General features: G+C 38.9%; 1 protein-coding gene across 5 annotated transcripts in view; it reads left to right on the top strand.

Annotated features, from left to right (window-relative positions):
• Positions 1–12,991, top strand: part of CSNK1G1 (casein kinase 1 gamma 1) — a 58,306-nt gene that overhangs the window by 9,860 nt on the left and 35,455 nt on the right. For all 5 annotated transcript variants that reach the window (XM_061595724.1, XM_061595723.1, XM_061595719.1 and 2 more), the window contains 5 exons: positions 3,875–4,266; positions 5,891–5,931; positions 6,441–6,510; positions 9,971–10,122; positions 11,617–11,851. In XM_061595724.1, the coding sequence (XP_061451708.1) occupies positions 4,089–4,266; positions 5,891–5,931; positions 6,441–6,510; positions 9,971–10,122; positions 11,617–11,851 (676 nt within the window). In that variant the 5' untranslated portion in view covers positions 3,875–4,088. The remainder of the gene's footprint in view (positions 1–3,874; positions 4,267–5,890; positions 5,932–6,440; positions 6,511–9,970; positions 10,123–11,616; positions 11,852–12,991) is intronic.

A 12,991-nucleotide genomic window follows, 5' to 3' on the forward strand; every position in this document is an offset into this window, starting at 1 on the left:
GCTGCCCCCTCAGCAGATGTAAAAAAAAGTAGCCTCTCTCGGTTAACAGAATTGGACTTGAGTTGTATATGTCTGCAGTGTACAGGGGTTGCAGTCTAATACTGGTAGAGTCTTACATAGTTATTAAAAACCTTTTTGAGGGAATGAAGTACTGCTAAAATAATACTTTAAAACTCTCCATGAAAAACATTTCACACATGATTTATTCTAAAGGAAAATGCTTCATATGAGTTTTTTCACAGTTCTTTCCTCCCTCCTCATTTTCTTTTTTTCCAATGAAATATTTAAAAGGCCTATGAGAGATGGGGGGAATGGATGCATGGGAAACTGCCCCCTTCGATCGGTATTCTTTTGGCCCCCCCAGGCCTTCACACCTCTGCTCTCCCCTTCACTGTTGCCTGGCAAAAGGACCCAACTTGGCTGCTCTTGGCACTGAACCTAAAGGACAGGAACTGAGGACCTCCTTCCTCCCAGTTCTGGTGCAGAAACCCCACTTTCTGGGATTCTTGGAGCTTGAGCTGCAGCTTGTTTTCCAGCTGAAGCTAATCGTTCCCAGGATCCTGGCACTCTTGGCTGCCTAAAAATTGGTTTCGTTTGAGAACACTGGATTTAAGTGACAATCTATGTACCCTTAGCACATGTAGACTTCTTTTTAGTGTACTGAGATTCAATAAACTATACAATTAAATGCCACAAAATATGGCAGCCAATGAGATTTAAATGGCTCAGCATAAAGGGTTAAACACATTTGTGGATGATAGTTCTAGCAGTAGTTACTATTCAGAGCTATGTGTAGTTGGGGTGGTTTAATCTGAACAGTGATATAGTAAACTGCTTCCAAGAAAAATGGTTAGGTGTGTGGTATGCTTCCCTATAAGGCAGCATATTAAAACATTTAAATTCAGGTTTTTTAAAAAAACAACTGAATGGGCAACAGTAGAGGGACCATAAATTAAATGCTTTGCATGAATAGGTTTTTGAGTTCGATCTCAGGTTTTCAATTTTGGTTAGTAGAGAACAGATAACTCTAGGCTATGTGGACCAATGGTCTGACGTGGTATATGACAGCTTCATTTGTTCATATAAGATACTTCATGCTTGATATAATATTTATGTAGCAATGTTAAAACAAAACGTTCTTGCTGCCCATCGTGTAAGCATGTTAAAGGACTGGACTAAGCAAAATAAGGTTTTAGCCTCTCTGGGAATATATTCTACTGTTTCTAGGATCTTCAAACAGCAAAAGGTAGAAAATAAAAGGTTAGGAAAATGGAATACTGTATTAATAACTTTTCTTATTTAGAATTTTTGAAGCATTTGGATCTGGCTATTTGAGATTGTTTTTTTAAAGCAGAACTGTTCTCATATTATAAAATATGTCTAGTAAATGGACACTAGGTCATCTTGTCTGAGTCATGTAGACTTAGTTTATTTGTATCTTAAAAGTTTCTGATAATCTTCAGGAATATATTGCAGAAGAGGGTGAAATGATGGGCAGAAAAGTGCACATTTTTAGGAATATACTGCTTCCAAGATAAGACTTGGCTCTTTATCCAGGCTGGGGAGGGGACTTAGGTCATTAGTCTGCAGTTCTAGGGGTAGTTTTAATCTTTTGCTTATGTTTTTATGGATTGTATTTGTATTTTATTGTATGTCGCCTAGAGTGGCAGGATAATCCCTACCAGATGGGCAACTAACAAATTTAATAAATAAATAAAGAAATTGCAAGTTAATGCAATCTGAATAATTTGAGTCAAATTGTATACTATAAAACACCATAAATAACTAGCTTTCATATGTAATTAGCATTAGGGAATTTAATAATATGGAAGCTGTCCATAAGCTAATGGTAATAGACTGTTATCAGACCCCTAGGAAGTTGAAATGCTTGTAATTTCTTATTTTTTTATAAATGGACTCATCTGAAATCACTGACATAGTCTAATTTCTATATTGTATTCACATTAAGTCAACTAGGACTCGGGTTTCCTTAAATGTGTATATTCATGTCAAAGTGCAAGTTCAACTGGTCATTTTGCAGCTAAAAGTATCCCAGTCTGTTAAGGAACGGTTTGAATGAATATTTACCTTTCTGTTTTAAATCTCCTTCAAAGCAAGTACTTGGTAACATTTAATTCTTAAATGTTAAGCAAAGTGATGCAGAGAACTCTATGTGGCTGCAAACATTTACAAGCACATGGATATATATTACTACTTAGGGAGATACCTTTCTATAGAACAGTGGTTCCCAACCTTTATGAGCACGGGACCCCCTTTATAAGCTGAAATTTTTTTGTGACCCCCTCCCCCCAGGGAGGCAGGCTGGCTGCCAGGAAGGAAGGGGGAAAGCAGCCTTTCTTTGCAGCCTTGCTTCTTTTTGCTTCACAAAAAGCCCTCTCCTCATTCTAAGTAAGGGCATTGTCAGTAGCGGCAGTGCAAGGAGACAGGAATCAGTGATAGTAATCCCAGCTTCTTCCTGGTAGCTCCACCCTCAGCCTCCTTTGGCATCTGCCATGTATTTTATAGGCAGATGCCTGCTCTTAGTGCGCCTGAAAGACGCTCTGGCGCTTCAGCAATAGGCCTCTCCTCTCGTTTGGAGCAAGGGGGAGGTGTCATCTGCAGCAGCAGTGGAAAGCAGACAGTGTCGAGGGAGTGAAGACTTTTTTTTAAAAAAATTAATAAAATTCATTTCTTTACTGTTCACGGCCCCCTCTAGATTACTTCCCGGCCCCCAGGTTGGGAACCACTGCTGTAGAATGTTTACAACTATCTCTAGAATTGGCAGTAATAGACTGTACTCTTGGAGTCTGTGGTGTCTTCAGACTCTGCAATTGCAGATTTTAAATTTGTTTCACAATTAGAAGTATTGGCTCCCTTCTTATGCCAATTTGATAAAAAAAAAGACTTTTAAAAGTATTTTTTTCCCAGCATAGCAGCAATTTTGTTTTTGGTAGGGAAAAATTGGCTTTCCTTCACATTTAAAAACTGAAGCAGACAATACATAATTGAACCAATGTTAGAGTGTTTAAAATCTCAGTCTTGCAGAGCAGTTACAGGATTTTAACGTCTGTTTTTAAAACCATCTTTATGTTAAATACTTAATACTCCATTCTTCAGTTTCAAAACTATTAGGCCTGCTTACAGTTTAGAATTAAAACAAAAAAGTATAAATGCACTGCAAATTACTACTAAATGTAGCAGTAATTACTTCCGCACTGAGACAGATCTAAAATGCTTTAAAAGAACTCTTGATTTTGACTGAGATTGCTGTATGGAATTTCTATATCATGCATTTTCATGTAGCACAAATTATGTTTTCGTTTTCAATCTTCTGATAATGCAAAAATGCACAAGCCTGCTTATAACAAACCTAGCATTTAAACTTCATGCTCATCCTCACTTTACCAAAGCATTAGCCAATAAAATATTCTGTGATTTATACAATGTATCTATACATTTAGGTGCATGAGTTATTGCTATTAACCATAGCCTTCTGTGTGTTGCTTTGTACTGTATGTCCATGCACATTAACATTGTTCATTAAGACCTTAAGCATAGCCGTATCTGCTTCCTTCTTACCTGATATGAAGCCAAGATACTTTTCTAGTACCTTCGACTGAAAATTGTGAGTCTGTAGAAATGGTAAAAAACTATGTCATTGCTAATATCAGGGCTGGACATTGCAAGTAACAGTGTCCTCCTCTGTTCAAGTTTGTTTTCCACAATGTGAAACAACAAAGTGTTACACTGGAACTGAAAACCTGTTGAAAATGCTCATTCCAAAATAGCTATTGCTGAGTTCTGTTTTAGTGAACAGCTTGTTTTTTTTATGAATAGGATTTTGATCTTCCAATTGCCTTTTTTTCTGTTGTAGGTTATATAAGGTTTTCCTCTACCTTGTGGAGAACTGTGGAGTCTCCCATCAAATGTTCGGTGGAAGAACACAAATAACCTGGATATGATGCCAAAAGATCTCCAAATGATTTTATAGTTTGACCCAATGATTCTTCTGGATATATATTTCTCTCTTCAAGAATAAGTGCAAAGTCCAAATCCTGCTCATTGGAAGAAAATTTTATTTTAAGATCATGGACCATCTTACTAGGGAGAAAGATGAAAGGCGAACAGGAAAAGGAAATCCAGGAAGAAGTACACACAGTTCCAGAGCATCAAGTTCCACTTCGGCCTCTGGTGTTCTTATGGTTGGGCCCAATTTCAGAGTTGGCAAGAAGATAGGCAGTGGAAATTTTGGAGAGCTCAGGCTAGGTAAGAGCATAGAAGTTTCTTTGGCTTGAAGTCAGAACTGCTCTATTTAGTCAATTAATTAAAATCTTTTGATCAGCCGGAAAGGAGCCTCTAATTGGGCAATTCATAAAGTACATGTCAAAATGGCATATGCCAGCTTAGAAAAGGCATTTCCGCTTCTTCTTTGGAAAGGAATGCCCTTTCTAAGGCAGTTTTTGCTGCAACATACGCATGCATAATCTAAAAGGTATATTTTTCATATTGTATTCATGCTCAAGGTAAAATTGACTAATGCTTTTCTACTTTATTACATCCTTATTTGCAATTAAAAGGCTTTCAGAAGAGAAATTATGTCTGAAGGTTTTTATCTGCTGAGGTATGAAGAGGTGTTGCCTTATAATTCTTGGCAATGGACAAGCTTTAATGGTTAGATCTGTGAATGGTCATTTGTAATGGCATTGTCATATTTAGACAGTACTGAATTACTTGGTTAGTATGATCTAGTTGGTAGGAAGAGGGACTCAGATATGGATGTTGGAGAATTGGCTTGTTCCATTTTTGCTATGGTCTCATTTTGTGTCCTTGGGCAAACTGATGCCTCATAACTTTCAATCTCTGTCTGTAAAATGGGAATAATGGTAATGTATCTCACAGAATTGTTGTGAGGGCAAACCAAAAGGCAATGAACTACTTGGCACTTAAAGAGCTGCATACATTGTGGTGCTTGTAGCTGAATCTAGAATAGTCTATATTTTTTATAAGAATATGCATATTTAAGTCGGATGGAACACAATATATATTTTGCCTTTTTTTAATAAAATGAATAGCCTAAGTGTTTCAAATCCATCAAGTATCTTAATCCATAAAATTCTTCCAAAACCAAAAGACAGACTAATGTTAGCTGTCTGGCCATCACTGGGAAGTTCATATAAATATAAGTTCATATAAATCAGAAATAAGTATATAGTTTTTTTTACTTGCATGGCTGCTTTCCTGTTACTTCTGCCTTAAGTTGAATTTCTTTGACTACAAATTCCATAATGCCAAATCCTGCTCAGCAGGCCACATTTCATCTTCACAGATCTCTGCATATATTTTATTTATTTATTTACTTATTTATTTATTATTTTATTTATACCCCGCTCTTCCTTCCAGCAGGAGCCCAGGGCGGCAAACAGAAACACTAAAAACACTTTAAAACATCATATATATGAGTATCTGAGGTTACAACAGAGCCTGTCTTTGCTTTGAAGGGGAAAGGAAGAAATTATATTTGTTCCAAGATAATGGTTGATCGAGAATAACATGAATTGCATGTTACCCCCTCTCATAGCATATGAAATTCATTCTTGCACGTAAACAAATGAGTTTAAATATACTCAACTTTTACTGATTCTATTATACAGCAAGCCAGCTTTTGCCAGCCTGGTTTCCTCCAGATGTTTTTGATTAGAACTACCATTGGCCCTAGCAGCACAGCCTTGTTGGCTAGGGCTGATGGTAGTTGTTGCCCAAAACATCCAGAAGCACCAGATTGTTGAAGACTGCAGTAAACCTATTTTTCATTCTAGAAATGAGAAAAACTAGCAATACTGACTTATCTGTTACCATTGTGATGCTTAGAGCCTCTGTGTTTCTTTTGCAGGCAAAAATCTTTATACAAATGAATATGTAGCAATCAAACTGGTGAGTAGATGTGCACTGTTTAAACATCTCTGCAATCCTGAGAGTTAGAAAAAATAGGATTTTTCATAACTTTGTTGTTGTCCAGGAAAAGAAAGTCTAGGTCATCTCCATAAATTGTGGTAGAATGCTTTCCTGTTGTAAACATATTCATGATACATTTCCATAAAGAAGTTTGCGAACCTTTTGTGTATTGCCACTTCCTCTCTAACTTATTGCTTATGTAATATAATGTACGTAGTTCAGGTTAATGGCCCAAGTAAGTTCTTTGATAGATGTGTAATATTAAGCACATTCATATCTGACCATGTGACCATGTAATTGGGATACTTATCTTCAGTTTCTACCTCTGTTGAAGTTGTCCTCTCATGAATTTAGGTCTGATATTTTGCATTGGACAGTCAAAGGACAAAGATTGAGTCACAAATCTTTAAAACCAGTCACATTTGCTCCTGGTCCAAAGCTGTTTTTCAAGTTTGAGAATTTGACTGTTTCATTCTCTGTTTTTGTAGGAGCCATTAAAATCTCGTGCCCCACAGCTGCATTTAGAGTATAGGTTTTATAAACACATTGGCTGTACAGGTAAGTAATATCTCTCTGAGGAATGAGAATAGATTGTGGTAAAGGAGAGTACTAGATTTTTAGTTGACACAAGTATCGGCAATATTCCTGGAGACCACGTTGATTCTTGGCTGATCTGACAGTTGCAGTGTTGATGCATTCCACAGTTCTCAGAGTTTAACTTTGTAACTGTAGTGTAAAGGGAAATCGGAACTCATTGTATTCTGTTAATAGGGAAGCTTGTAAAAATGCATGTTGAAGGTGCACATAATATCTCTGTCTTGAGGGTTGCAGCTGGTTCACTAGAAAACAAATGTGATGACTCCCTTAGAATGGGAAGAGCCATTGTGGATGCGTGATGCACCCATAAGAGCTCTGCTGGATCAGAACAAAGATCTACCTAGTCCAGCATCCTGTTTCCCAATGTGGTCAACCAGATGGCTCCCTGGAAAGCAGGACAGTAGTCCTCTTCCACTATTGTTCCCCAGTGACTAGTATTCAGAAGAACACTCACGCCCTCTGATCCTGGAAGTAGCATATAGCCTCTATGACTAGTAGCCATATATAGCATTGACTTCCATGAATTTGAGAGTCAGTGTGGTGTAGTGGTTAAGGTGTGGAACCTGGGTTTGAATCCCCACATAGCCATGAAGCTGACTGGGTGACCTTGGGCCAGTCACTGCCTCTCAGCCTCAGAGGACGGCAATGGTAAACCCCCTCTGAATACCGCTTACTGTGAAAACCCTATTCATAGGGTCACCGTAAGTTGGATCAACTTGAAGGCAGTCCATTTCCATTTTTTCCATGAATTTATCCAACCTCCCTTTTAAAGCCAACTAAGCTAATGTCTGTCACCACATTTTGTGGCAGTAAATTTCATCGTGTGTTGTGTGAAGAAATAAAATGCATGTTATATAGGGTGGGATATGAATTAAAATTAAGTAAATGCTTGATCTTAGCATCCTAAATGGACACTTTTAGGGTCTCAATTAGAACGTCAAATGAAATGTGGCTAATTCATGAAAATGCATGAGCTGAAAAGTTTTACATAGGCTGCTTTCACACTGAACTTTATTCTGTTATTCTGATGATTTCTTACCTGGTAATTTGCTCACTATATTTGATCTTTCACATGGCACAGAAGCTAGCTCCAAAATTCTAGTGGAATGTAGTGGAAGTTTAGGGCTAATTTTCATGATAAATGATACCAGAAATAATCCATTACCAAGGCTGGGAACCCAGAAGATTGCAGGAGTTTATTGCTAGCTGCAGCCGCTCATGTGACAGGCATCCCAGCATGCAGTGTGTTCCCACCCTTTAGTCGCACAGGTGTCTTTTTGTTTTTTTTTGCCTGATGAATGTTGTACCGGTATTCCGGCATTGGTGCAGATAGCAGCAGCATTTTCCACACATACCCCTGTCTTGATACAACTAAAACAATTTAAAAAGTCAGATCCTAAAGGGAGAGGGCTTTCATGGCGATGAGATGAGATCTTAGACCTCCTGCACAGTGAGGAACAGTGTGCATGGGTGAGAGACGAAAACAAGCCGTGTGAAATACAGTTGCGCGAAATGCCGGTATATCGGCTGAAAAAGCTGCTGTTCCTTAATGCAAGAGGTACTGCAGTGTGAAAGGGATTTTAGAAATCGAGACAGAAGCGCTACCTTTTTAATCCGTTAAACTAACGCAATCAGCCCCATGTGTGAAAACAGCCACAGTTGCAGCAAGAAGAGCAATCTGTGTTCAGAGGAGTGTGAAGGGCATGGTTTCAACTGAGTAGCCCAGCTAGGGTGCTGCTGAAAATCAAGCAGAAAAATATTCCCTTCCTGCAGTTGCTGTGGCAGAATTAAGTATGGCCAGCCTAGAATGTGAGTTGGTATGCAAGGCAACAGGGAGGAAGATGGGCTTTATTTAGCAACAAGATAAAAAGTGACTGGTTGATGACATGAGGGTGAATGAAGAGCAGCTTTTAATTTCAAAGCCAGATAGTTGTCTTGTAATTCTTCGGAACCCTACTAACTTTTTTCCCTTGGTATAGAGGTAATGCATTACTTAATGAGTTGTGCAGCTATGGAGAGCTGTAATAACACAAGGATCTTGCAATACTGTCATCTACAGCCACTTTTCCAATGTCCAAGAAGGTCTTGGGCACTAAAATGTGATGAGGTGGCCCTGAAGTCCAAAGCTATTTCTAATAGCAAATTCTGAGGAAAATGTGCAGAGCCTTTTCTACCAGCTTAAATACCCACGTTTGATTGTGGTCTAAGGGTTTTGTTGCAGAAGCAATATAACCATTAATGGAATCCAATTTAAAACATTAGGCTACACAGAGCGTAGCTGTTTAAGAAATGGGCACTTATATATTCACCTAGATAAGGCTACTTGTGAGAAAGGGCAACAACAAGTGGAGGGAAGGCTTTCACAAAGTAACTAGAAGATAGTGATAGTTGTGTCATGTTGGATGGGGGGCTTCAGTCCATAAAAGTCTTTCTCTAAAAGGAACAAGAATCTTAAGTTCATGTTCATTCTGGCTTGGAATGAACTGTTCAGACTTGGTAGTGAATCAGAAGTGAACTTTACCTGTTGCTGTGAGAAACCAAGCTCCTTTGAAACTGATAACAGTCCTCAGTAAAACAGCATTCTAGTCTCTTTGAAGTCATGGTGCACTGTAGTTTGACTGGCTTGCATTCTTCACAACCCAGTCAAAAAACTGAACCTATTTGGAACCATTGCAAGGGATAACATTTTATGATTGACAGTCCATGGGATAGAAATTAGGGTGCTTTACCAGGGGGCTGGATAAACTCTTGGAGGATGAGGCTATCAGTGGCTACCAATCATGCAGGATCGGAGGTGGCTTGTCCCTGAGTACCAGACACTGGGAAACAAGCACGAAAGGGCTGTTGCCCTCATGTCCTGTTTGTGGGTTTCCCATAGCCATCTGAAACAGAATGCTGGACTCTTGTTCTTATGACAGAGGCGTTGCTCAGCATCCAAAGAAGTGCTCAACTAATTCTGTGTGCCCAACGAGGACTTCTCAATTAGCATCTCCCTATGCCCTTTGAGCTACATTTGAAAGTGGAGTACATCGAGGAGTTTCACAAGCAGCTTGTGACATAATATGGTTTGTTTAAAGAAAAAAGGGCAAATTATGCTAGTTGGCATGCAGAAACACTTGGAAACAACCAGATTCCATCCATAAAGTGTAATGGGCTGTGATTACTTTTGAGCATGGATAGTGACAGAAATTGTTGTACTAGTATGTGTCATTTCTACAGACAACAGCACCCCCTGCCCCAAGGATTACAAGTGGCGGTGTGATGGGGAGAAAAACTGGTAGACAAATTACAGAACCATTTCAGTGACATTTCTTGTGCCAGTCAAAATAAGTCTGTCTGCTTTGGGGAGTTTCTGTATAATAGTAGTGATGCTACTGCAATCCTCCAGATACATTCCAGAAACATTTTTGTATACTTTCAGTTGAAGGCTTCCCCCAGGTGTATTACTATGGGCCATGTGGAAAGTACAACGCCATGGTTCTCGAGCTCCTTGGTCCAAGCTTGGAGGACTTATTTGATCTCTGTGATAGAACATTCACTCTGAAGACAGTCTTAATGATAGCAATCCAGCTGGTGAGTAAATGAATGGCTTGGGCCAATTTCACCATTTTTTGTTTATGCTAATACATTAAATGGTTCAAGTAACTGATCTTTAGCCCTTATGCTAGTGATAGCCAACAGAGTGCTTCGAAATGTCGCTGAACTGCAGCTCCCATCATCCTTGACTGTAGGCCATGCTGGTTGGGGCTGATGGGAATTGGTTTCCCTTGCACAATGCTAAATTTCAGTTTTCAAGAAACTTAAGTACATTTTTTGCCTGTGTTTGATTTGTTTTGTACATTGGGCCTTCTCTTGTGTTAACTGTGTTTTAGGCAAGTAAGTTTCTTTTAAAAAAGAAATGAAATAAGGCAACCATATACCCATACTGGCTCACTTTAGACAGCAGTATTTGAACATAGTGAGGACTGCTCTATGTCTTGGACTTCTTGAGGGGAATGAGTTAATTTCTTGATGACTTTAGACGAGACGAGGAAGAAAGGATGTGTTCATTGTATATGTCAGAGGTGGTGAACCTGTAACAGTCCAGATGTCATTGGTCTCTGAATCCTGTCAGCCCAGCCAGCATGGCCAGTGGTAGGGGATGATGGGATTTGTAGTCCAACAGCATCTGGACGACCACAGGTTCACCACTTCTGACATATGGGATATACAAGTGTATCCAAGAAAGCAATAGAATAATATGTCAGGGTTTCTAGTTCTGGAAGTAATTTTTGGTTTTTTTCCTTTAAGCTTTGCTAACATCAAATATTTCTTAAAAGTACAAACTTTTAAAAACATTATATTACCAGGCCTTGTTCCTTGGGTGGCACACAAGGAAATGCAAAGTGATCAGCACCGTGTGTAAGCTTTGGCTCTCAAAATAGTTTGGGCGCTTTCAAATGGCAGTAGCCATGTCAAGCTGCTCAGATTCAACACAAGCGCATCATGTTAAATACCAGGAGTTTGAGGGTAGACAGCACTAGATGACATCTAGTTTTTGAAGTCCTATAATGGTGGAAGGCACAACATAGATTAGAGAAGTGGCATTCAAACTTTTCTATGGAACTCTGGGGTTTCTTGGAAGCTTAAAAGGGGTGTTGTCAACGAGAGAATGAGTAAAGATAGGCAAGGTTCCTTGAAGATGGCTTTTCTATCAATTGCTGTCAATCTTGCTCTCGTGGAGTATGTTCTGTGCTGCCCTCTTTGTTCATGTGGGGCAACAGTGAAGTCCAACAGGCATGCTCAGAGCCCTTCATGAACTCATTATGCTCAGAGCCCTTCATGAACTGATTGCCTAACCTAGAATATGCCTCTGAATCTTCTGGAACACCTTGGAGGTTCCTTGACAGATTGGTTCCTTCCTATAAAAGCCATTGTGTTATTTATCTTCCATTAAGGTATTTTAATATCTGAGAATGCTCTTAATGTAACTTCAATTCAGAGTACTAGTTCATGAACAATTGACATACAACTGACAGTTTTGTAATTCAAGGCATTTTAATAACTTCTTGTCCTGTCCTCTTGTAGATCTCTCGAATGGAATTTGTGCACTCAAAGAATCTCATTTATCGAGATGTCAAGCCAGAAAACTTCCTTATTGGCCGACAAGGAAATAAGAAAGAACACATCATCCACATAATAGACTTTGGATTGGCCAAGGAGTACATTGATCCTGAAACGCAAAAACACATACCTTATAGGGAACACAAGAGCCTAACGGGAACAGCAAGATATATGTCCATCAATACCCATCTGGGCAAAGGTTTGCTAAGTTTTAAGTTGTCATCTGTATTACATGGAGGAGCATTGGTTCTTTTCTATACAACTTATGCCATTAAAACATTTTCAGGTTATAAAAAAGTGAGGCAGTTGAATGACTGGAAGTCCACATAACAGTAGACTCGAGGACTTTATTGCATCTGGAAAAGAAAGAATTTAAAGAGGGCTAACCTGCATGTTTATTCAGAGCATTTTATTTATTTATTATTGCATTTATATCCCACTTTTCCTCCAAGGAACTCAAAGTGGTATACATGCTTCTCCCCCTCGTAATTTAATCCCATCAACAGCCCTGTGGGGTAGGTTAGGCTGAGCGGCAGTGACTGGTCCAGAGTCACCCAGTGTGCTTCATGGCTGAATGGGGATTTGAACCCTGGTCTCCCAGATCCTAGTCTTACTCTCTAACCACTACACCACACTGGCTCTCTTTTTATCCTGCTCTTCAGCTGAAAGACTCCCAGAGCAGCTTACAGATATTATTGAAAATACAGGTTGTAAGCCTGAGGGCAGGAACTAAGACATATTGCTGCCACTGCTGCATCATCTTGCACCCCTGCCTGCCAATAGCACCTTTTTTACAAGTGCATTTTAATTTTGTTAATAAGAATATTAATAAATACATTAACTACAGACAACAACATGAAAATCATTGCTAGACCAAATGAAAAGCTGCTGGCATAACTATATGTCAGTAGCTTTTCACTTTGTCCAATAATGGCTGTGACTAACTTCTTGGCTTGTTAGTTTCCCTAAATATTTTCAGATCTGTTTGCATTTTGCTCTAGCCCATGTACACACAGGATCTTGTCCTTAGCTACAGAACAGCTGTTTTGTTGTTGGTGGCTTTGTAGAACTCTGAAAATGATTTCTAGCAAATCACTGTTTGGGCTGTTTTATGTCATCCTGTAATCCTGCTCTAGGAAGAAGTATCCAAAGCATTATTTACAGTGCCGTGAAAAAGTATTTGTCCCCTGTCTGATTTTCTGCATTGTTGCATATTTTTGGCACTGAATGTTGTCAAATCTTGAACCAAAACCTAATATTAGAGAAAAGAGAACCTGAGTGAACAAATAACACATTTTGATACTTATTTTATGTATTTATTAAAGAAAATTAAGCAACA

The sequence above is a fragment of the Rhineura floridana genome, chromosome 14 (genome assembly GCF_030035675.1).
Source record: "Rhineura floridana isolate rRhiFlo1 chromosome 14, rRhiFlo1.hap2, whole genome shotgun sequence".
Classification (NCBI taxonomy): domain Eukaryota; kingdom Metazoa; phylum Chordata; class Lepidosauria; order Squamata; family Rhineuridae; genus Rhineura; species Rhineura floridana.